This window comes from Sebastes fasciatus, chromosome 23, assembly GCF_043250625.1.
Source record: "Sebastes fasciatus isolate fSebFas1 chromosome 23, fSebFas1.pri, whole genome shotgun sequence".
Classification (NCBI taxonomy): domain Eukaryota; kingdom Metazoa; phylum Chordata; class Actinopteri; order Perciformes; family Sebastidae; genus Sebastes; species Sebastes fasciatus.
This window is the reverse complement of record NC_133817.1, coordinates 21,770,787-21,794,364: the sequence shown is the minus strand read 5'-3', so window position 1 is coordinate 21,794,364 and position 23,578 is coordinate 21,770,787. Positions and strand designations below refer to the sequence as shown.

The window sequence follows — 23,578 nt, the reverse complement described above, 5'->3', positions numbered from 1 at the left end:
CTTCTTCTTCTCCTTCTTTTCCTTGTTCTTCTTCTCCCCCTTTCCTTCTCCTTCTCCTCCTTCTTCTTCTTCTTCTCCTCCTTCTCCTTCTTCTTCTCCCCCTTTCCTTCTCCTTCTCCTCCTTCTTCTTCTTCTTCTCCTTTTTCTCCTTCTCCTTCTCCTCCTTCTCCTTCTCCTTCTCCTCCTTCTCCTCCTTCTTCTTCTTCTTCTCCTTTTTCTCCTTCTCCTTCTCCTCCTTCTCCTTCTCATTCTCCTCCTTCTCCTCCCTTTCCTTCTTCTCCTTCTCCTTCTTCTTCTTCTTCTTCTTCTCCTCCTTCTCCTCCTCCTTCTTCTTCTTCTCCTTTTTCTCCTCCTTCTTCTTCTTCTCCTTTTTCTCCTCCTTCTCCTCCTTCTCCTCCTCCTTCTTCTCCTTTTTCTCCTCCTTCTCCTCCTTCTCCTTCTTCTCCTTCTCTTCCTCCTCCTTCTTCTTCTTCTTCTCCCCCTTTCCTTCTCCTTCTCCTCCTCCTCCTTCTTCTTCTACTGTTTATTTGAGCGTTTGATAAAATAAACATGCCACTGGGAGGTTTGAACTGCGCATGCGCAGTGGTTCTGTGCCAGCCGACTGTTTGAGGAAGTTTGGATCAACTTTCTACCTGTTGATGGATTAAAGTTTCGCTCTTCTCCCGGTACAGGTGAGTGTTTGACCGCCTCATGCTGCTCCACATGAACCTCAGGAACCTTCTCTAACATACTATATAGCGTGTGTAGACTAAAAGAAGATATTTAACTGTGTCGTGTGTCGCTGATTAACCCGCAGGTTAATGAATCAGAGCAGGTGTTGCTAAGATGCTAATTAAGGCTTCTAGTTGCCTGTTAGCAGTTAGCATGTTAGCTGCTAACAGGTAACTAGGTGTGTCTTTGCTGCAGGCTGTGTGTTAGCTAGCTGATGTTAAACTCTACTGTGACGCGTTATATCGACTTTATAGTCTATTTCCAGTCCGGTCAGGTAACTATTGGTGTCTTTACCTGCATTCAAAGTGTTACTTAAACTATTAGCATCAACATATACTTGAAGTACTTTACATACCGTTACTCCTGATGCAGAATGGCCCATCCCAGTGGTGGAAAGTAACTAAGTAAAGTTACATTTACTTACCTGAGTATTTCCATGTTATGCTCCAGCTTTAGTTACTTTACAGATTAGTAGTGTTACTACATTTAGCTGATAATAGTTCCTACTTCAGTAAGGTGTTGAATGCAGGACGTTTACTTGGAGTTGTCGTGTTTTCACAGTGTGGTATTAGTACTTTCACTGCAGTAAAGGAGCTGAATACTTCTTCCACCACTGGTTAAATATCCTAAACTGAAGCAGTGGTGTGGCCTACAGTACTACTACCTAGTAATACTTTAGTAAATGTATAGTATGTAAATGTCTGGTTCATGTCTGGATATTTGAAGCGAACTTCTCTTAACTCATTTCTTCCCCCTGAATGTCAGTAATCGTGATTTATTTCTGTTTCTCCTCTCTTCTCTCTTCAGGAACAGACGTCCATCATCCATCAGAAATGACCTCAACTGCAGACCTGGAGCAGCTGGCAGAAATAGGTGAGTTAAATACACTCCAAATTATAAATTAATTATGTTTTCTTTATTTAAAGTCTGGGTAAAGCAAAACAAAAAGAATATATATATATATATGTGTGTGTGTGTGTGTGTGTGTGTGTGTGCGTGTGTGTTCTGAGTTTGTCACCCCACAGAAAAATGTGTTATCCAACCCCAGCCAGATTTGAATCATCAAAGAAATCACCAAGTATATAAAATTAGGTTTCAATATCACTCTCTGGGCAGAGCATGCAACTTCCTGTTAAACTATTTATCCACCGTTTTACAGCCACGGCCAGTAAAAACTTTATGGATTTTTTTGACGGCCCACTGGGATTTGTCCCAGAAGGCCAGTACACCACTGGCTGTGGTAAGTAAGTGTTGTAACTGGCAATTGAATGGAGGAAACCGCTGATTGTATCTTTATGACATTATGTGCAGTTTAACCTGTCTAAAAATGGGGACTTTCTTACTTGTTATGTTGTATTTGAAGCTTCACCTTGAAGAGAAGCAACATGACGTTCTGTTTTATACATGAAATAGATTTGATTCGTGAGGGATTCAGATGATCCATTCTGTTGTTTCACAGTATTTCAGTTTATAGTTTCTCCTAGTTTCTCCTCTATCACTTTTCTTCCTGCCTCTGTGAACTAAATCTGGCCTTTTGTCAGGTCACTGTGAGCAGATCATTTCCTGTCTGTTATCAATGTGTTTATAACAAACTTCCCTCGGCGCTGCAGAATAAACATTCAGAGCAGAAAACACATCAGGATGGCAGCTTGTTTTCCAGCGAGGCCGAGGCTAATCTGTATTTACAGGAACGGTTAGATAAGAGAATAATTTACAAAATGGTAGGTGGAGTAGAGCGGGAATGTGTGATTGAGCTGCTGTCTTTTCCTTCACAGTCATAATGTTTGTATAAATATATTTTAGACTGGGCTCTCCTGTATACTGTACATATGAGACATTAGTCTAATAAGACACTTATTCTTCATTTTTGGGTCTAAAACGTCCTGACCAGCATGTGATAAACTATGGAGAGCAGAACCTGCCAAAATCAAAAAGAAATTAATAAATAAATCACTGACTTGATATTAAATAAATCTGTCATTATATTTAGCAAAAAATAATATTAAAAATAAATTAAATGATCAAATTTGACATAAATTGATATTTCTGTTTTAATTTACTTTTTTAATTTATTTATTTTTGTATTAATTCCCTTCTGTTTAATTTTCCCTTTTATTTATTTATGTATTTTTTTTTTTAAATGTATTTAATTGTTTTTGCATTTATTTGTTTTGTATTTATTTATGTTTGTGCTATTTATTTTATATTTATTTTTAAATGTATTTATACATTTATTTCTTTATTTATTTCTGCATGATTTGTCCTTTGCATTTCACCCCTTACTTATTTATTTGTGTATTCTTTTCTTTACACATTTCTTTTTACATTTCTCTACGCATTTGTCTCATTTTCCCTTCTATTTATTTATGTATTTATTTATATTATGTTTTATGTTTTTAATTATTTTATTATTTTCGCATTTATTTATTTATTATTTATTTTATATTTATTTTTAAATGTATGTCTATATGCATTTATTTAGTTATTAGTGCATGATTTTCCCTTTGCATTTCACCCCTTATTTATTTTCCCAAACTTATTTATTTCTGTATTCTTTTCTTTACACATTTCTTTATGCATTTCTGCCTCATTATACAAATTAAAACAGATATATACATTTATCTCAATTTTGTCAATTAAATAATGGCTAGATTTTTTTAATATTATTTTTGCTACATTTAATGACATTATTATTGAATTATTGAGTCATTTATTTATTCATTTATTTATTTATTCATTTATTTTTTTATTTTGGCAGGTTCCGTCCACCATAATAAACGAAGCCATTGCATCAAGTTTCACTACGAAATGTTGCTGAAATGTCATTTCTAATGTGGATTTCTTTCTTTAATTGTGACAGAGCTTCAGAAGGAGGAAGAGGAGGATGAGGAGGATCAGAGGGATGTCACGGACAACCCATCATTTCCTCCCGGCAGCAGATCCAGTCCTGATCCTTCTCACCCGTATTATGACGTGGCTCGACACGGCATCATCCAGGTTTCCGGTCAGTAGGCAACAAAATGTTATTAAATAATAATCCAATCATCGTCACAGGAATATCTAAAACTCGTCTGTTTCCTCTGCAGGTGACGACAAGTACGGCAGGAAGTTGATCATCTTCAGCAGCTGCTGTTTGCCTCCATCACACCAGCTGAACCACCGCCGCCTGCTGGAGTACGTCCAGAGTGAATCCTCCTTCATACAGCAGACACATCCTGATAGAAAGACCTGCAGTCAGTAACATGATCGCTTTATTTTCTCTCTGCAGGTACCTGAAGTTCACACTGGACCAGTATGTGGAGATGGACTACATACTGGTTTACTTCCATTACGGTCTGAGGAGCAGCAACAAGCCGTCTCTGAAGTGGTTACGAGAAGCTTACGGCGAGTTCGACAGGAAGTACGTCGCCTCAGCTTTTGTGGTAGTTTTCTGCATTATGTGGCAAATTTAGCATTTTTTTATTACAGATTTTACAATCAGTATTTAAAAAAAAAAGTAAATTTAACAATTTCACCGTTTAGCTCATTTATTTATATATTTATATTTATTTATTTATATATATTTACGTATATATATTTATTTATATATATATATATATATTTATTTACTTATATTTATTTATACATAAATACATATATATTTATTTATTTATATATTTATATTTATATATTTATATTTATTTATTATGACACAGATACTTATCAACTAAACATTAATGTAGAAAGAATTCTATGAATATTGCGGTTTTCCATAAAATGTTCTTGTATGATGCGTCATTATTGGCATAAAAGTTCTCAAACATATTTCTGAATTTCTATCTGATGAGCGTCCGCACGTTTACAGGTACAAGAAGAACATGAAAACTCTGTACGTCGTTCATCCGACAAACTTCATCAGAATCGTCTGGAACATTTTCAAACCTCTGATCAGGTAAAAAAAACACGTCGGATTCACCTGCTGGAGGTCAAACTGGAGCTTCAGCCGTCACATTAAAAGTTTGTTCACGTTTCTTCTTCAGTCACAAGTTTGGGAAGAAGCTGACGTACGTGAACTACCTGACTGAACTCCGAGAACACCTGAACTACGAGCAGCTCATCATCCCTCCTGATGTGCTCAGGTACTGATCTCTGTTTACCATCTCATCATCTCTTTATATATTATCATATTGAGATATTGTGGTTCACAGTTATCATGAAAATCCATTATGACAACTTATACTGATACTCTTAAAATCTGTTTGTAAACTAAACTTTTAACAAATTAAAACATTGTGATCCTGATTTGAAACTCAAAGTCCAAAGTAAATTTCTTTAACGCATTAACACAACTTGTGATTTCTAGGTTTTAGCGGGCTCAGTTTTAAAGCTAGAGTGAAGATACTGGTATCATATGAAACTATATATATACTACCTAATGAATCCATCGGTACCAACCATGTCATACTAGCTTGTCAGGAAGGAGGTTAAATAACGCTCATTTTTTAACACCCATTTTTAAAGGGGTCCCTTGACCTCTGACCTCCAGATCAGTGAATGTAAATGGGTTCTATGGGTACCCACGAGTCTCCCCTTTAAGGAAATGGCCACTTCATGATAATCACATGCAGTTTGTGGGCAAGTCATAGTCAAACATGATATGCAATACGTGAATTGATAAAAAGTTTGTTACCATCAACCCAACATTTACTTTTGTCCGCCATGTTTCTGCGTAAAATGACGTCAGCTCTGCAAATCGTGTACTGAAATCTTTGCGAGTTGTTGTTCCGACTTGACGTGAATTTTCCCAGTTGCTATCTAATTTTTCAGATTATTCCAACACCACATGAACGCAGCATTTAATCATAACACTGATGAGGACATCGGCACATGTTTTCAGCCAATCGGAGTGGAGGTTACTACTCTTCAGTGTCACGCGTGATGAATGTTGTTTTCGTGTCGTCTCTCTCAGACATGATGAAAAGTTGCGAGCTGCTCAGAAAGGAGGACCCCCTCCCTCAGTGAAGACCCCCCCACCTCGACCCCCGCTGCCCACGCAGCAGTTTGGAGTCAGCCTGCAGTAGTGAGTGTCTGTTTTTACTGACACACCAAACTCTTAATACATGATTCATACAGCCTGTTGTTGTGACGCTGAATCCTGTTTGTTTTACAGCATCAGAGAGAAGAACAGGGAGGTGATGATCCCACCTGTGATGTCTCAGACTGTGAGCTACCTGAAGGAGAAAGGTGAGTGTTCCCCTCATCATGAGATACACTTTGGTAACGGGAGTCCAACTCTGACGTAGGGCTGCACAATTAATCCAATATTAATCACGATCACGATTTTGGTTTCCGTTAGCGGAGGTTCCACTGAGTTACATTATGATGCGTTCAAGCTCAGTAAAAATGAATATAAGGCGATGGTAAATTATAGCCCTATCATGAGGCATTCAAAGGTAATCTTGTAAAATGTAGTTTTTGGCGAGAAACTTGAATAAATCCAGTAGTTTGAGGGAGATGTTTTCACAGCAATATAAAATCGATAATAGAGAGAGAATTCTGGCCTGTTAAACTTCCTAACAGTAGCTCTAAACAGATTATAATGTATAATTAGAACTACTAATGCCAATATTTTTTTAAGTCATTTATTTCCTAATCATTTGAATTGTGTGTTTTTCTGCAAATAACCACTATAGATGAGAATAATAAAGTAAAACAATAACATTAAGAGTCTTTGATGGCTTTAACGAAGCACAACATGGAAGTGAAAGCAGCACTCTGTTTATTTAAATGTGAAATTGCGATAACAACATTTTGTCCCTAAAAATCTATGAATAATCATGGTAAATAATCGTGATCTCAATATTGACTGAAATAATGGTGATTATCGTTGTGGCCGTAATCGTGCAGCCCGACTCTGAGGTAAAGTTACACATCTGGTCAGATTTAGTCAGACGTGACTGAGAGGAGTTTCTGCTTTTCTCTGTTTTATATCAAATTAAAGTGAATATTTTGGGTTTTTGAAACGTTGGTCAGACAAAACGAGAAGTTTAAAACTGTCACCTTTGACTCTGAGAAACTGTGATGGACGTTTCTTTCCAGTTTTTTACTTTATAAACTAAACAATTAACCAAGAAGATTATAAGTGGATCAATCGATGATAATTAATCATTAGTTGTATCTGATTAATATTTAGTTGGCTTTAAAGTAGTCATGTAAAAGTCTAAAAAACTAGCTTTATTTCTTCATATTGAATCACAGAATGTAAATTCACCCAAAAATTCTCCAAGAAAATACAGAAGACACAACAAATGTGTTAAATACAGATCATGGAAAGTCAGAAGATATTTGAAGACGTTGTCTTGAACTCTGAAAACATTTCTCAGAGATTTCTGGACTAAATAATTAATAAAACATGTAAAATGGTGTTTTTATTGCTGGTGTTATTGTGTGTGGTTCAGGTCTGCGGACCGAGGGGATCTTCAGGCGTTCGGCTCGAGTTCAGCTCATCAAGGACGTTCAGAAGCTCTATAACCTTGGTGAGTGGGGTCTCCCTCCCTGAGCGGCAGGGGCCTTTTTATCTCTCCGTACCAGGAAGTGCAGATCAATATGTGTGTGTGCTGCAGCTCAGATACCATCACACCGTTTCAGTCCACACTATCAGACTTCAGACAGGAGATCCAAGTTGAATATCTACTGGTCCTGGACCAGTTCTACTTTTACTCATCTATTATTAAGACGTGGGTGTATAGATACGTGACATTAATAAAACATATTACAAATACTGTACAAACACGGGAAATAAACTGACAAGTTCATCATGACTAGCTGAAAAGTAGATTTTATATTTGAAACTGAGCTCAGCTCTTTGACACTATGTGATGTATAAATTAAATATCTGTCTAACATGATGTCCAGACGGCGTGTTAATAAAGTTTATTTGTATTATTGTGACGTCTTCAGGTAAACCGGTGAACTTTGACGAGTTCGGAGACGTCCACGTTCCCGCTGTGATCCTGAAGACGTTTCTCAGAGAGCTGCCGGAACCGCTGCTCACCTTCAGACTGTACAGCCAGGTCCAGGACCTCCTCGGTGAGTAAGACCAGGTCCAGGACCTCCTCGGTGAGTAGAGGAGGAGGAGGAGGAGGAGGAAGAGGAAGAGCAGATTAATCGTTCACAAACACATTAATAATCGTTGGTGACATCATCAATCAGGACAGAAGAAGAAGAAGTCTGTTGATGTCTGAACTCATCATGTTTCCTGATGTTTCCAGATGTGGAGAGCAGTCTGAGGGTAACCCGGTGTAAACAGATGATGGAAAGTCTTCCTGAACATCATTTCATCATAGCAAAGTACCTGCTGAGTTTCCTCCACATGGTAAGTCTGATATATAAATATTAATATGATTATATTTCATAAAACCTCATTGGTTGTGTTTATAGTGCAGAATAAATAAATAAAAAAATAGACCTATGCTATACATTTAGCTGAGTAAACAAAATCCAGAACAGAAATATAAAATAATTTAAACTATTACAACAAACGCCAGAAGATATTTGATTCACTGAAGTCTCACAATAACACAAACAAAGTAACGGATCGAGGCAGCGGTTCAATTACTGTTGTCTTCAATGGAGTCTGGTGGCTAAAATGCGTCTCAATAGTCGAGAGGAATGACCTTTTTCTAGATCTGCAGACGAGAGGAACGACCTGATCTTGGGTCTTAATGCTGTGCTGAATGGCCAGAAGGGGTTATTAATATAATATGTATTATTTCTGCAGGAAATATTTGGATATCCAATTCATTTCAGTGAGAACATAATAAAGGATTCATCGGTGGTACCAGACTTTATCGAGACATAAAGCTGCGTATCATCAATAACAATCGGTATTATGTCTATGCATGATTACATAAGAGCACTCAGAGATGGAGATACGAAACACAGTAATAAAACTTAAATAATAAACTAGAAGAGACAGTTCTTCTGTTGAATATGAAAAAAAAAAAAAGATCTAAAAATGATTCCAGTCCATCCTTCACTTCTAATAAAACTGTTCATGTTCCAGAACTGACAGAATATAGAACTGCTTATAATGATATTAATAATAATAATAAACTTCATCTGTGTAGCAGCTTTTATACATGAAATGCATCAAAAATATTGAAGAAACACAATCAAAACATTTAAATAAACATATTAAAGGTTGCAAATGCACTTTAAAATACAATAAAAACAATGGAGTGAAATAAAGATGTTTCAATAAGACATACAACATTAAACGTTTAAATAAAGGTAATTTATTTCCTCATTTTAATACTGAAAAACACAGAGTTGTCTTTAAGTATTTCTCACTTTGTTTAAGTTGTCAGTTGTTTCCTTCCTTGTTCTGTACATCACTGTGTTTGAACTGTATTCTTTGTCGACATGTTTATTGCTCATGAACTCATTGAACCGTCTGTCGGTCGCCTTCAGGTGTCTCGGGAGAGCCTCGTCAACAAGATGAGTTCGTCCAACCTGGCCTGTGTGTTCGGGGTGAACCTGGTCTGGCCTCGCCACGGTTCCATCTCTCTGACCGCGCTGACGCCCATCAACATCTTCACCGACATCCTCATCGAACATTGCCACACCGTGTTCGGCTCCCGCTGCCCACCTGCACAGGTAACACCCTGAACCTGCAGATCTACACGACACACCTGGCTCCAGATGTTTGTTTTTTACGTTTTTTATTTTTTATTTTACTGAGCCAACACTTTCAAAGTAAAATATCTCGACAACTGCCAGTCAGATTGCCGTGAAATTAGCCGTGGATATTGATCTCTGACGTTTCCTCTCACGCCGCCATCTGGACGAATATTCAAATCTAAAAAACTGATGGGTCACATTCCTGCTCTCCAGAGGATGAATATTCACTATTTTGGACATCAAGTTTTCCCTTAGCGCCACCATCAGGACAGACTGCACACGGTTAGGCTTTGGCGGTATCTATTTTTTCATACCTTCATACCCTCCCGACATTTATTAGGGCATACGGTATATGACCGTATTTCTATAAGCATATATGTGTGATGCATACATGGACATACACTATAGACCAGTCACTCTCATAATGGGGTCCGTGAGGCATCATAGTTCAATGAATAATATTTTGATTTGTAAATCTGAAGTAGCTCATAGATCACGTTCTCATCTAGTGAATTATATCTTTTATTTTATTATTAACCCATGTATGCACTAAGAGTGAACACTTCTCTTGATATGTGTGTGTTCTGAAATGCTGTTCATATTATCCCTTTTCCCTTGATTTGCCTTTGTTGTTTTGTTATGGTACACTGTTACTTGCAGCTGATTGAATTGATGTCAGTTGCATTACTTTTATACAGTATTCTGTGTTGAGATGGTGCACATATTTTTGAATACATATCTAATATCTTTCTAATGCATTTCTCTTGTGTTGTCCTTTCACATAACTAAGAATATGGAAGTGTAAAAAATGTCAAATTATTTCAAGGGACATGCATGAAGGGGTCCGCGGTATATTCTCTAAAAAAAAAATCATAGTATTGTATGTCGAAAGATTTTCGTTAAAAAAAAGTCACAGTATAGTGTCTTAAATTTCATGAAATAAAAAAGTCATAGTATGGTATGTTGAAAATGCCACGAAATAAAAGTCAGTGTAGTATGTCGAATATTTCATGAAAAGAAAGTCTTGGTATGTTGAATATTTCATGAAATAAAAAAAGTCATAGTATAGTATGTCAAATGTTCATGAAAAAAAAAATCATAGTATAGTGTGTCCAAAATTTTCACGGAAAAAAGTCATAGTGTAGTATTTCGAAAATGTTATGAAAAAATAGTCATTATAGTATGTCGAATATTTCATGAAATAAAAAAAGGTCATAGTATAGTATGTCAAATATTTCATGACATAAAAAAGTCATAGTAAAGTATGCCGAGAACTTTATGAAAAAAAGTCATAGTATAGTACGTTGAATATTTCATGAAAAGAAAGTCAAAGTATAGAGTGTCGAATATATCATGAAATAAAAGTCATAGTATAGTAGGTCGAATATTTCATGAAAAGAAAGTCCTAGTATAGTATGTCCAAAGACTATGAAAAAAAAGTCATACAATGTTGAAAATTTCATTAAAAAAAAGTCAGTGTTGTATGCCGCGAATTTTATGAAAAAAAGTCATAGTATGTCGAAAATTTTATGAAATAAATCATAGTATTGTATGTCGAAACTGTTATGAAAAAAGTCATGGAATAGTATGTCGAAAATTTCATGAAATAAAAGTCATAGTATAGTATGTCGAAAATTAAGAAAAAATAAGTCGTAGTATAGTGTGTAGACTATTTCAAGAAATAAAAGTCAAAGTATAGTATGTCGAAAAAAGTAAAAAAAAAATAGTATAGTATGTTGAAAAATTCCTAATATTGTAAAAAAAAGAAGAAGTCTTGGTATATTATGTCAAGAAAGTTAAAAAAAAGTAATTGTATAATATTTTAAAAATAGTCATAGTATAGTATGTCGAAAAAATTCCTCATATTGTATGTAAAAAAAAGTTGTCATAGTATAGTATGTCAAAAACGTAAAAAAAAAAAAAAGTCATAGTATAGTATGAAAAAAAGTCAGAAAAAAGGCGGGAGAAAAGTCTGAAAAATTGTCCGAAACTAGAATTGCACTTGGAGAGCGCAGACCTTCCCCCCCACCCCCTCTCGGTTCAGCTTGCGCCATCATCCAGGTGTATTTGTGTTTATGTTGAGATCAGCTGTACGTAGCGGAGCAGCATAAAATCACTTCATTGGAAGTGGACAGAAACAAAATAAAACTCGCCTAAAGCGTCGTCGTCACTCTTTGCAACAGTCACCAAGTGTGCTTTGGTCGAAGTCAACTGTAATGTCACCGTGTTTGATGAGAAAAATATGCAGAATCAACAGTTTCAAAATTTCATTCAAATCCCTCGCAGACTTTTGGAGTAATCCTGCAAACGGACAAACAAAAACACCAACAAACCAACGCCGGTGAAAACAACGTCCTTCCTAGGCCTCCTTTGGCCTTGGCTGAGGTAAAAAGTCAAAAGTTTAAAAAACTAATCTTGAACTAAATATATAAAGGAGACCCAAACATATCTTTTATTGTTACTTAACGGCTATTAGGGGAGATAAGTTATAAATTCATCACTCTGGTTGTATTGTTGGTGGTGTTTTGTATGGTTCACAGATTTCAAAGGCCCTGCAAATTTATTTTCTCAATCTGTATTTTGAGCAATTTGGTCCAACAACAACAACAACAAATCAGATCGAAGAGGAACAATGCGGATTCCGTCCTGGCCGTGGAACAACGGACCAGCTCTTCACTCTCGCAAGGATCCTGGAGGGGGCCTGGGAGTATGCCCATCCAGTCTACATGTGTTTTGTGGACTTGGAGAAGGCATATGACCGGGTCCCCCGGGAGATACTGTGGGGGGTGCTGCGGGAGTATGGGGTGAGGGGGGCACTTCTCAGGGCCATCCAATCCCTGTACGCCCAAAGCGAGAGCTGTGTTCGGATCCTCGGCAGTAAGTCGGACTCGTTTCCGGTGGGGGTTGGCCTCCGCCAGGGCTGCGCTTTGTCACCAATCCTGTTCGTGATATTCATGGACAGGATATCGAGGCGTAGTCGGGTGGAGGAGGGTTTGCAGATCGGTGTGCTGAGGATCTCATCGCTGCTTTTTGCAGATGATGTGGTCCTGTTGGCATCATCGGTCTGCGACCTCCAGCACTCACTGGATCGGTTCGCAGCCGAGTGTGACGCAGTCGGGATGAGAATCAGCACCTCTAAATCTGAGGCCATGGTTCTCAGCAGGAAACCGATGGATTGCCTACTCCGGGTAGGGAATGAGTCCTTACCCCAAGTGAAGGAGTTTAAGTATCTCGGGGTCTTGTTCGCGAGTGAGGGGACGATGGAACGTGAGATTGGTCGGAGAATCGGAGCAGCAGGGGCGGTATTGCATTCGCTTTACCGCACCGTTGTGACGAAAAGAGAGCTGAGCCGGAAGGCAAAGCTCTCGATCTACCGGTCAATCTTCGTTCCTACTCTCACCTATGGTCATGAGGGTTGGGTCATGACTGAAAGAACGAGGTCGCGGGTGCAAGCGGCCGAAATGGGTTTCCTCAGGAGGGTGGCTGGCGTCTCCCTTAGAGATAGGGTAAGAAGCTCAGTCATCCGTGAGGGACTCGGAGTAGAGTCCTTGCTCCTTTGCGTCGAAAGGAGCCAGTTGAGGTGGTTCGGGCATCTAGCACGGATGCCTCCTGGGCGCCTCCCTTGGGAGGTGTTCCAGGCACGACCAGCTGGGAGGAGACCACGGGGAAGACCCAGGACTAGGTGGAGAGATTATATCTCTACTCTGGCCTGGGAACGCCTCGGGATCCCCCAGTCAGAGCTGGTTAATGTGGCCCGGGAAAGGGAAGTTTGGGGTCCCCTGCTGGAGCTGTTGCCCCCGCGACCCGACCCCGGATAAGCGGTTGAAGATGGATGGATGGATGGATGGAACAACAACAACAACACAATTTTCTGCCATAAATATAGTTAAGTCACATTGGATATTTCTTTATTTAATTTTTTCTTTAAGCTCTTTTAACTGGTTTAAAGTTGCCGGACAAAAGGTGATGTCACGTACTTCTATGCTCCAATCAGGATCCAGCAACATTTAAATTAGAGCTGTCAAAGTTAACACGATAATAACGCGTTAACGCAAATTAATTTTAACGCCACCAATTTCTATAGCGCATTATCGCAACTGGTGATTTTTCAGGTTGTAGCGGCTCAGTTTTAAAGCTAAAGTGAAGATACTGATATCATATGAAACTAGAGAACCTAAAGAATACATCGGTACCAGAGAAGGAGTTTGTCCATATCGTGATAATTCTGTATTCTTATTATTTGCACTCTACTGTACGATGACTATTGAAAACAGACACTTGAATCAAACTTTTTTTGTTCTTGAATTTTGTTTATTAATGATTCGATTTTTCGTAAGAACTTGGTACAAAAAAGTGAGACTACTCTTTAATCATTTACCAACTTCCATCAATCAACTTTTTAATGCATCATAAAGAAGAAAAAACTACATTGGCATATTTAAGACAAACACTTTCCTATACACACTATCCACTGGACAGTCCCCTTAGTAATGACAAAGAAAAAACTTCTACTTCAACAGCCAACAGACATTTTCATTTCCATCTAAACGTGTCGTCGTCGTCGCCTCCTCGTGGCAAAATAATACATCGAACGTTGCAAGCTAGAAGTCAGAATGCAGAACTGGCAAACAATAGAAAATCCAATGTTCTGTTTTCTTTTCTTTTTTTTTGCTCCTTGATAAAAGAATATAAAAATGTTCTACGTTTTTTTTTTTCTCATTTGTTCAAATGTTGTGTCGTGTATTAAAATAGATCTGTTTAAGCACTGCACAGTTTCTCCCGGAGAAGATTTCTAGAAACGGATGAGGAGGTTCGGGGATGGTGGATGTTCTTTTTTTTTTTTAAGGGTTTTGAAGGGTGGAGTATCGCCGCGGCAACGGAGCGCTGATATGGTTTCCATCTTGTTTTTGTGTTTTTATTCCCACCTCGTCACAGCTCTCAGGTGAGGACTCGATATGCATCACATGGTACATTCTGGTAAAACCCCTCTGAGAGACTTTACTTCTCCACTCTGATCATGATTTTATTCATTTATAAAGGCAAGTTAGGTACAATGTTAATGCATATCTGCAGTTTATCTTTCAGATACAGAGCCTGGAAAGTGTCCGCTGAATAGAAGGTAAGTTGTGTGCTCATTTGAATTGTTTTAAGAGTTCCTAAATCTTGATACTCTAAGTTTTTATCAACTGGATAAAATTTGTTGAATTGTTAAAAGTTATTATGTTGTAAACTAAAACTGTCAGAGGGTTTTTGTTTTTTTCTCCGCAATGTTTTAAAGATGAGGCAGCCTGCCTCGCCTGAAATATAAACCACCTCCGCTAATATCATACAAAATGTAAACACTTCAATGACATAAAATGTAATTTTTGACGCAGCAAATGTTATACTAAATGTGATCATGATACAAGATTGCGTCGGGATCTGGGGTGGCGGTTTCAGCAGTTTCAACGGAGTGATGTTTGTCTAATCACCAAAATATTAAATTTATCAACGTATAACAAAATGAAACTGTTGAACAACAATATTCAGATCCCTCACTTCATAGCAACTACAGTGTACAAATACTCATCAGTAAAAGTCCTGAATTTAAAATATTACACAACTAAAAGTAAATGACGTGGCCCCTGAGGGCAAAGTTATATTATTATTTATATTCTTTGATGTTATTGCAAATGCACTGATGTGTAGGTCGAATACTAATATTGTAGTTGAGCTAATTTTTAACAATTTGTTATAGGTTTCAAAGAACAGTATTTCTTTCTGAATTGTACTAAAGTAGAAGTATGCAGTATAAAGTAGCTTAAAATGGAAATACCCTAGTAAAGTCACCTCCAAGCAAAACCCAAAAGTTAAATCAAATGGAGATAACTGAACATTTTTATTTTGTGACTTCAGGAAAATGTTAATTGAAGGTTTGTCAGCCAAATTCTGCTCTTCTTCCCCTAATGGTTAATAGTTTTATTTCATAAAAAACGTAGTAAATGTTTTATGGTATAAGCAGATGGGCTCTTCATTTCAGGCGAGGCAGCCGCAAGAAGCTCTGAAAATTACTTTATTGACGGAACGAAATCTATGGTAAAGAAATGAATAATTTGAGGGGACATTTTAACAAAACATCCGTCTCCAGACACCTACCAGGCTCCGTGTTCTGATAAAGCGCATTCTATATATATATTAAAAACATAACGTGCATTTGGCTCAGAGTGTTGAGTGACAGCGGGAACAGAATACTTCTTGTACTGTGTTTTTTTACTGCGAGAACATTTTTCAGTTTACATCATTCAGACGTCTACAGAGCAAACCAAAACCCTTCTCGCTGTATGAAAACACAGTATTCATGAGATTACAGTCACACAAATAATAGTTTTAGAAAACTTTTAGGTCTGTGTATCTTTGCATCTAAAAGTATTTTCTGAATAACATTTTCTGTTTCCAGCTTCAAAAATGTGAATATTATACATTATAGTAAACAGACATTTTTTTTTTAACAATTTGAAGATATTACCTCGGGCTTTGGGAAATCTTTTGTCATCACTTGTTTTAAATTTTTTTAAGTTCTGCTACTTTTTTTTTTGACAAAACGATTAATCGCTAATCACATGGTCGTTAGTTTAAACTAGGGCTGTCAAAGTTACCACAGATTCGTTTTAATGCCACTATTTCTTTAACGCATTAACGCAATTTGTGATTTTTAGGTTGTAGCGGCTCAGTTTTAAAGAGACTGGTATCATAGGAAAATAGAAAAACCTAAAGATTCCGTCGGTGCCAACCATGTCATACTAGCTTGTTGTGAAGGAGGTTAAATAACGCTCCAAACTTACGCTACATTTTGGCGAGGACAAACTTTTCAAAGGGCTAAATGCAGTACCTGTGAGGGTTTCTGGACATTATTTGTCATTGTTTTGTGTTATTAATTGATTTCCAATAATAATTATATATACTTACATTTGCATAAAGCAGTATATTTGTCCACTCCCATGTTGATAAGAGTATTAAACAATTATTAAATTAAATATTTGGCCAATCTCCCTTTTAAGGTTCATTTTAAACAGATACAAAATGTGTGATTAATTTGCGATTATATATTTTAATCGATTGAAAGCCCTAGTTTAAACCCTCATTTATTTATTTATTATTTTTGAGAAATTAAAACTGGATTTTTCTCTTAAGTTTTAACAGCTGATTGAAAATGACAAATTCTTCGGAGGAGAATGTACACACACCTACAAAGACTTGTTGTACTGAGGTCTTTAGCATTTCTTTTTTAATATTCATATTTTGGGGGGGGGGGGGGGGGGTAAATCATGCTGTGGAACTGTTGTGATGCCATATTGCTTGTCTTTTGTTCGCTGCCACTGAAGCCACCGATGCACCGCTATATTTAGTAGATTTTTTTGTGCCGTTCAGATGATGCTTCTCCAACAGTCGGGACCTTTTCGGTATCTTGGATACTTCCGAGACCAAACTCAGGTGAGCTGGATATGATTTAAAACTCAAATAAAAACCACCTCTTCTCAGTTAGAACTTAACAAATTCCCTCTTTTTTTTATCTTTTGATAAAAGGCATTTCTTTCTCTCTGAATTCTTTTGTTCATGTTTGTGCATTAACAGGTCGCAGAGAGCTGCACCTCGACTGTGTGGTGAGTACAGTATGATAAATAAATCATTAAAAAATGGACTAAATCTATGTTTTGAACACTTAAACTGAACCTTTCTGGACCAGCAGGAAGACTAGCGAGACAAGACGGAGCGAGGGGGACGGGACGGCGAGCCGTCGTCGTCCTCCGCGTCCACCGACAGTCGTTGTAGTTTGACGGATAGTTGTCCCATTTTCTGATTGACTGGTGTCTATAAAATGACGCAACAAAGACGAAAACCCTGGATTTGAAACGATTATTTGTACTTGAGGCAGTGTTCATCTGTCAGATTAACAGGCTCGTCGTCACCGTTAAAACGTTCATAAAACACGAGAGTAAAAAAAGCTCCAACGCGAAAAATATAAAATAGGCAGGGAGAGAAAGAAAAGCACTATAGACATTATTGATGGATGATCCCAGTACAAAAACAAAGAAAAAAGTTTTTGGCATATTTTCTATACTGGTTTAAAGGGGAGAAGGGACTGAATGGATGCATCACACATCGACGGCGACGTGTTCCAGTGCAGCTGTGAACAAACTTTAGTCCCGTTTACTATTCCACTCTTTGTTTTCTGTGACGGCAACACAACCAGGATTATTTATCATTTATTTATTCTATTCAAACAAGAGCTGAAACAATAAATCCATCAACAGAAAAACAACTATTTTAATAATGGATTAATCGTTTCAGACACTTTTACAGCAGAAATAGTGAAACGATTCCAATAGTCTCTGATTTTCCTGCTTTTCTTTGTCATATATCGTGAAGTAAACGACAAGACTTTTGAAGAACTAAATGATCATCATCTTCAGGAACTTTTTAGAAGCTTTCCTGGTTCTTAAATTTTTTTTATATTTTGATGCATTACAGAGAAAACTGACGGCGTATTACGGCCATTGTAGGTAAAAAAAATAAAAATATTATGGAGCCGGAAATATTCAGAGAAAAAACTCATAATTTTCGACCATTACAAAGTGAATCGATGTGGTTACGTGACAATTTTTAAAAAAAAAATTCTCACAAATTTATGACTTTATAATCTCAGAATATTCAACTTGTTTCTGGTAAATTTACGACTACGATCTCTGAAATGTTTTCTCTGAATATTAACCCCGTCCCCCGGCTTCGTCATTTATTTTAATTATTTTTTCTTTGACCTACGATGGTCTTAATACGCCGTCATACGTTTTTGAAACTCCCTAAAAACAAAAAAAAAGTGTCATATTCTTGTTTGTGTTGCGGTCGGACAGAAAACGAAGAGTTAAATGAACAGAGACTCTCCTGTTTCGGATGTGTGACTTGAGTAAAAAACAAAAAAACCTGCGATGATGATAATAATAATAATACAACATATGTACAGTGATCCCCTTGAATACTCCAAACTTACATTTATCAACAGGCATCAGCATGAAAATACTAAAATCTCCACTAGAAATGCTAATTTCTGTAGTTTTTATCTTAAATACTTTTTTCTTTGACTTTAACTCTTAATACTGAAAAAACGTTATTCTCTCTTTTTGTTTGAAGGCTCGTATGCGTTCACATACACGATGAAAACATTTTCCTGAATTATTATGGCAAAAACATTGTTCATAGGAGAATGAGAACAAACATCTACTCAGATATATCAATGTACAGTCCGTCCTTTGTTTTCTTGAACTACCACTACCTCTACTGTTCTCTCTCACTATACGCAGAACAATTATTATACCTGTGTTTAAAAAAAGGGAAATATCTTTTGGACCGCGCACAGAAACTCCCGTCGTGTTCCTGCGGCAGCAGCACTGTAATCTAACTTTTTGTAATAAATACATTAAGGCCAAGAACATTAATAAATAGAAAATAACATAAAAAAAGAAATCTCGTAAGCACTGTAGGTGTTGGGTTTTAAAAAATACTTGAATCGAGTGAAGAGGCTCTTTTTTCTCAGTTTTTTTGTGGCTTTTTTTCAGCTCCTCGGAGAAAAAGATGGTTAGATATTAATCGGAAAGAAAGAAATCATCACTGCCCTTGGAGGAGGCGGAGCTAGTTGGTGGTGTCGTCCTGGATGTGGGCGTGGCTCTTCTGCTGCAGGGGTATGGCCGAGGGGCCCGGGGTGGCGGCGACGACGGCGGCGGCGGCGGCGGCGGCGACGGCAACGGTGCTGGTGGGTTTGATCCAGGACTGGGAGAGCAGGGAGGCGGCGGCGATGGTGGCGGTGGTCGTCATGGTGACCTGGATGAGCTGGTCGCGTTGGATCAACCTGATGAGAGCTTTGAGGCGTTCGAGCGAAGCCTGAGTGTCTCTCTGCTGCCCCAGCAGCCGCTCTCTCAGGTCCATACACTGCTGCGGACACACAGGAAGTAACACCGTCAACTTCCTGTCAGCTGGGTAATATTATAATATTCATTTACACTTTTGTTTTCGCAGGATGTGAAGATGAAGTTTCTACAACGTGAATGATGGCGACGACGGGTAGAAAATCTACCAGCATTTCTGAGATGTCCACAAAGGTCAAACTTTCATCAGTGTGTTTCTGCAGATAACGACGAGTAGGATAAAACCTAGAAACACTGGAGGCTAACGCTAGCAGTGGTCTAACACTAGCAGTGAGCTAACACTAGCAGTGGGCTAAAGTTACACATCTAAAATGTCATGTTGCTGTGTTGTTGGGTGCCAGAATCCAGATATCACAACATTTGAGATGACAAACTGTGATTCGCCGTTGGCTGTTAGCATAAGGCTAAACTATTAGCAACCCTTTCTCTCCGTCTCTGAAACGTTTCATTGATGTTGTCCGACTCTGTTTTTGACTGACTTTACTGAAGGATAGTTAACTATAGGCATCTAAAGATTTATACGCCCTCAATTTGTCTTTACAGCGCTGCCGTTGGCCACCAGCCCGCTGGTCGGACGGCTGGCTACTTAGCTAGCTACCATGCTAATTCCACCATGCTACAGGAAATGAGCCCAACAGCGGAAAGTGCCGGGTCACGGTCCCTCCGCCTCACTTCTCGCCGCCAGGAGACTACTGCACCGGGAGGAGGGCTAGCTAGCTTGTCAGTCTCTGGACAAGCTAGCTAGCTAACTAGGTCAGGTATTAACCCTTTAGAACAGAGTGATGGAGACGGCTGTGATGTTTTTACTTTGAGCGTATCGTTGAGCTTCTCGTCTTGTTCCTCCAGGTGAGCGCACTCCTTCTTCAGCTCGGTGTTTCGTCTCAACAGCCGCCGCTTCTCCTCCTGCCTCACTACACAACACAACAACACACACCTCATCAGTACAGGTATGAACTACACAACAACACACACACACCTCATCAGTACAGGTATGAACTACACAACAACACTCTCTCATAGATGAATCCAGGTGTTCTTACCTGTTTTGTGTGTAACGTAGGACTGAACAAAGTTCTGTGGCCACGACATGTTTTCTTTGTTCAGGACCTGAAGGTCATATAAGGTTAGATGAGGTCAGGTGAGGTCAGGTGAGATACAATGAGGTAGTTAATTGATTCATTAAAACAGGAAATATAAAAACAAAAACACCATCTTTTACAGTGTTGTTCAGATGTTTCAAGTCCCTCCTCTCTCCTTCCTCCTCTCACTTCTCCTCCTTAACACCCCTCCTTCACACCTCCCTCCTCTCACTCTTCCTCCCTCTCACTTCTTCTCACCCCTCTTTCTCACCTCCCTCCTCTCACTCCTCCTCCTTCCTCCTCTCACTCCTCTTTCTCCTCTCACTCCTCTTCCTTCCTCCTCATCCTCTCTCAGTCTGTAGTCCTTTGAATCTAGCGGGTAAACGCCACCATGTCTGTAACTATGGTAACGTTTAGTTCAGTGTACCAGTCCCTACCTTCTTCTGACACTTGGGGCAGTACCAGGGTCCTCTGGGGGGGGTTTTGAGTGGCGGGTGGAGGCAGTTTGGGTGGAAGGCTCTGGGGCAGTTGTGGCAGGGCTGCAGCTCTCCGTCCTCCTTACAGACGGCACAGTGCTCGTCATGCTCCAAGTCCTCCTGATGCAACACAAACACACTTTATACATCAGCACAGGGTCACCGGGGTTAACGGGGAAAATACACTTACAAACAAATCAGACTAAAATCAATTATTAACATTAAAAACATTAAGTTTTACTTCTAGCTAAATTAAGGAAATAAAAATAGCTCAATGTTCAGTAAATAAATAAATAACTTCATGACAGGAACATAAAATGAGGTGAAGAGCAGCAGTGAAATGACAACTTCTAACTCAGCTTTTGATTTAAACAAAAGAAAAGTCACTGTTTCTAACAAGATTTATCAAATTACACAAATTACACTTTTGAAAAAGTCAAATAAGCATAAGCAGCGTCTTTTTGTAATTAACGTTAATATTGAACTGTCTGGTGTTTCACAAGAAAAACAAACAGGTGTATCTCCTTTCTATTAATGTTAATGATTTCTACATGCAAACACAGACAGGTAAGAGAGGCGTGACATCACCAGTCATGTGACCTACCTTCCAGCAGAAATCCTCCGAGTCTTGCATGTAAATGAAGCAAAGCAGATGTTAGTGGCAGCAGAGACACGCAGGTGAGAGGAGAAGCCATGCAGCGGGACGGGGTTAGCTTAGCTTAGCTTAGCATAAAGACTGGAAGCGGAGGGAAACTGCTAGCCTGGCTCTGTCCAACGCCGGTCAAACATACACTGACCAACATCTTTTCCAAAACATTAGTTTGAAGTGAATAGTTGTATTTATATGTTTATGATGATATACACGTAGAAAAACTTTTATTAGAAATATGAAGTTGTCAAATAAGAGAGCTATGTTATTGATGATTTTATAATCAAATATGTATTTATGGTTTTTTTTCTATTATTCTTATTAATCCTTTGTTGTTTGTTGATCAAGAGATTTCTAGTCTCCTGGTTAAATAAAACAAGTTTTCAGTAACTTAAGTTCTTCTTCTTCTACAGAACAGTAATCAAACTAATGAGTAATCTGTGAGCTCAGCTTCATATCATTTAGGACGGCGTATCAGAGCCACTGTAGGTAGAATTAAATAAATTACGCCGCCGAGGGAGGATGGTAATATTCAGAGAAAAAATCTGAATTTACCAGATTAAAGTCACACATTTACAAGAAAAAAACTCAGAAAAATATATATATTTTTTTTTTTCAAGGTTGTTCAAAGTCATCACACCACAGATACCGCCGCTTGTTGTGTATCATACCTGCACTGAATGACCTCGTGATATTATACTTTGTAATCGGATTTATTAATAAGGAAATACTGGTGATTTGATTCTAAACATTTTTCTATTTAACAACCTAAACAAAGATATTAAAATGTATTCAGTCTTATAAAACTACTGAAATCACGCTGAAAGGTTTAAATGTGTTAAACATCATCACGCTGCTCTGAGAGCCACGTTTCAGTTTGTGCTTCGTTAGTTTAGTGTGATCATCATGTTTAGGTGTTTATGTTTGGTGTGATCATCATGTTTAGGTGTTTATGTTTGGTGTGATCATCATGTTTAGGTGTTTGTTTGGTGTGATCATCATGTTTAGGTGTTTATGTTTGGTGTGATCATCATGTTTAGGTGTTTATGTTTGGTGTGATCATCATGTTTAGGTGTTTGTTTGGTGTGATCATCATGTTTAGGTGTTTATGTTTGGTGTGATCATCATGTTTAGGTGTTTGTTTGGTGTGATCATCATGTTTGTTTGATGTGATCATCATGTTTGTTTGGTGTGATCATCATGTTTGTTTGGTGTGATCATCATGTTTGTTTGGTGTGATCATCATGTTTGTTTGGTGTGATCATCATGTTTGTTTGATGTGATCATCATGTTTAGGTGTTTGTTTGGTGTGATCATCATGTTTAGGTGTTTGTTTGGTGTGATCATCATGTTTGTTTGGTGTGATCATCATGTTTGTTTGGTGTGATCATCATGTTTGTTTGATGTGATCATCATGTTTGTTTGGTGTGATCATCATGTTTGTTTGGTGTGATCATCATGTTTGTTTGATGTGATCATCATGTTTGTTTGGTGTGATCATCATGTTTGTTTGGTGTGATCATCATGTTTGTTTGATGTGATCATCATGTTTAGGTGTTTGTTTGGTGTGATCATCATGTTTAGGTGTTTGTTTGGTGTGATCATCATGTTTAGGTGTTTGTTTGGTGTGATCATCATGTTTAGGTGTTTGTTTGGTGTGATCATCATGTTTAGGTGTTTGTTTGGTGTGATCATCATGTTCAGTAGTTAGTGTTTTTACCTCGTGCCGACAAGAACAGCGAGCTGTTCAGGTAATGAGACGGCAGTCGTTTACGCTGCAGACACACGACAGGGACACAAGTTTCAGTCAGGGTTATTATAGGAAAGTAAAATAAAAATAAGCACAGCAAATAATGTTCGTAAAGAAATAAAATAAAAAAACGATTTCCTTTGAAAAAACTAAACTGTGAAACAATATTTCCAGATTAAAATATATATATATATAAATTCATTTGAAATGATTGTAGTTTTAGTTTTTTAGCTCAAATATATCACTACAGAAAAAAGAAACAGCATGAATTTCTGTCAGTGTGTTTACAATCTGAA

At 38.0% G+C, this 23,578-nt stretch overlaps 2 protein-coding genes across 8 annotated transcripts in view; one reads left to right on the top strand and one right to left on the bottom strand.

Annotated features, from left to right (window-relative positions):
- The first annotated feature begins 505 nt into the window (after positions 1 to 505).
- Positions 506 to 10,126, top strand: LOC141761534 (rho GTPase-activating protein 8-like). 4 transcript variants are annotated; one of them, XR_012592595.1, is made up of 13 exons: positions 506 to 671; positions 1,519 to 1,584; positions 3,572 to 3,715; positions 3,798 to 3,885; positions 3,980 to 4,111; positions 4,556 to 4,642; positions 4,731 to 4,829; positions 5,660 to 5,770; positions 5,861 to 5,934; positions 7,149 to 7,226; positions 7,651 to 7,809; positions 7,962 to 8,065; positions 9,163 to 9,198. XR_012592595.1 is itself a non-coding variant. In XM_074624906.1 (13 exons), the coding sequence occupies exons 2-13, from the start codon at positions 1,545 to 1,547 to the stop codon at positions 9,358 to 9,360; spliced, it is 1,284 nt and encodes a 427-aa protein (XP_074481007.1). In that variant the 5' UTR covers positions 512 to 671; positions 1,519 to 1,544; the 3' UTR covers positions 9,361 to 10,126. The 4 variants fall into 4 exon arrangements, 3 of the variants coding, with proteins under 3 accessions (XP_074481007.1, XP_074481009.1, XP_074481008.1); XM_074624906.1 differs by having other exon boundaries at positions 512 to 671; positions 7,651 to 7,779; positions 9,163 to 10,126; XM_074624908.1 differs by lacking the exon at positions 506 to 671 and adding an exon at positions 792 to 814 and having other exon boundaries at positions 7,651 to 7,779; positions 9,163 to 10,126.
- A 4,074-nt stretch (positions 10,127 to 14,200) lies between these two features.
- Positions 14,201 to 23,578, bottom strand: part of phf21b (PHD finger protein 21B) — a 95,897-nt gene continuing 86,519 nt past the window's right edge. For 3 of the 4 annotated variants that reach the window (XM_074624903.1, XM_074624901.1, XM_074624904.1), the window contains 6 exons: positions 23,253 to 23,307; positions 21,488 to 21,510; positions 20,845 to 21,003; positions 20,369 to 20,435; positions 20,136 to 20,239; positions 14,201 to 19,335 (listed from right to left, as the gene is read on the bottom strand). In XM_074624903.1, coding sequence (XP_074481004.1) covers positions 19,036 to 19,335; positions 20,136 to 20,239; positions 20,369 to 20,435; positions 20,845 to 21,003; positions 21,488 to 21,510; positions 23,253 to 23,307 — 708 coding nt within the window. In that variant the 3' untranslated portion in view covers positions 14,201 to 19,035. The remainder of the gene's footprint in view (positions 19,336 to 20,135; positions 20,240 to 20,368; positions 20,436 to 20,844; positions 21,004 to 21,487; positions 21,511 to 23,252; positions 23,308 to 23,578) is intronic. The other variant, XM_074624902.1, reaches the window with a different exon arrangement.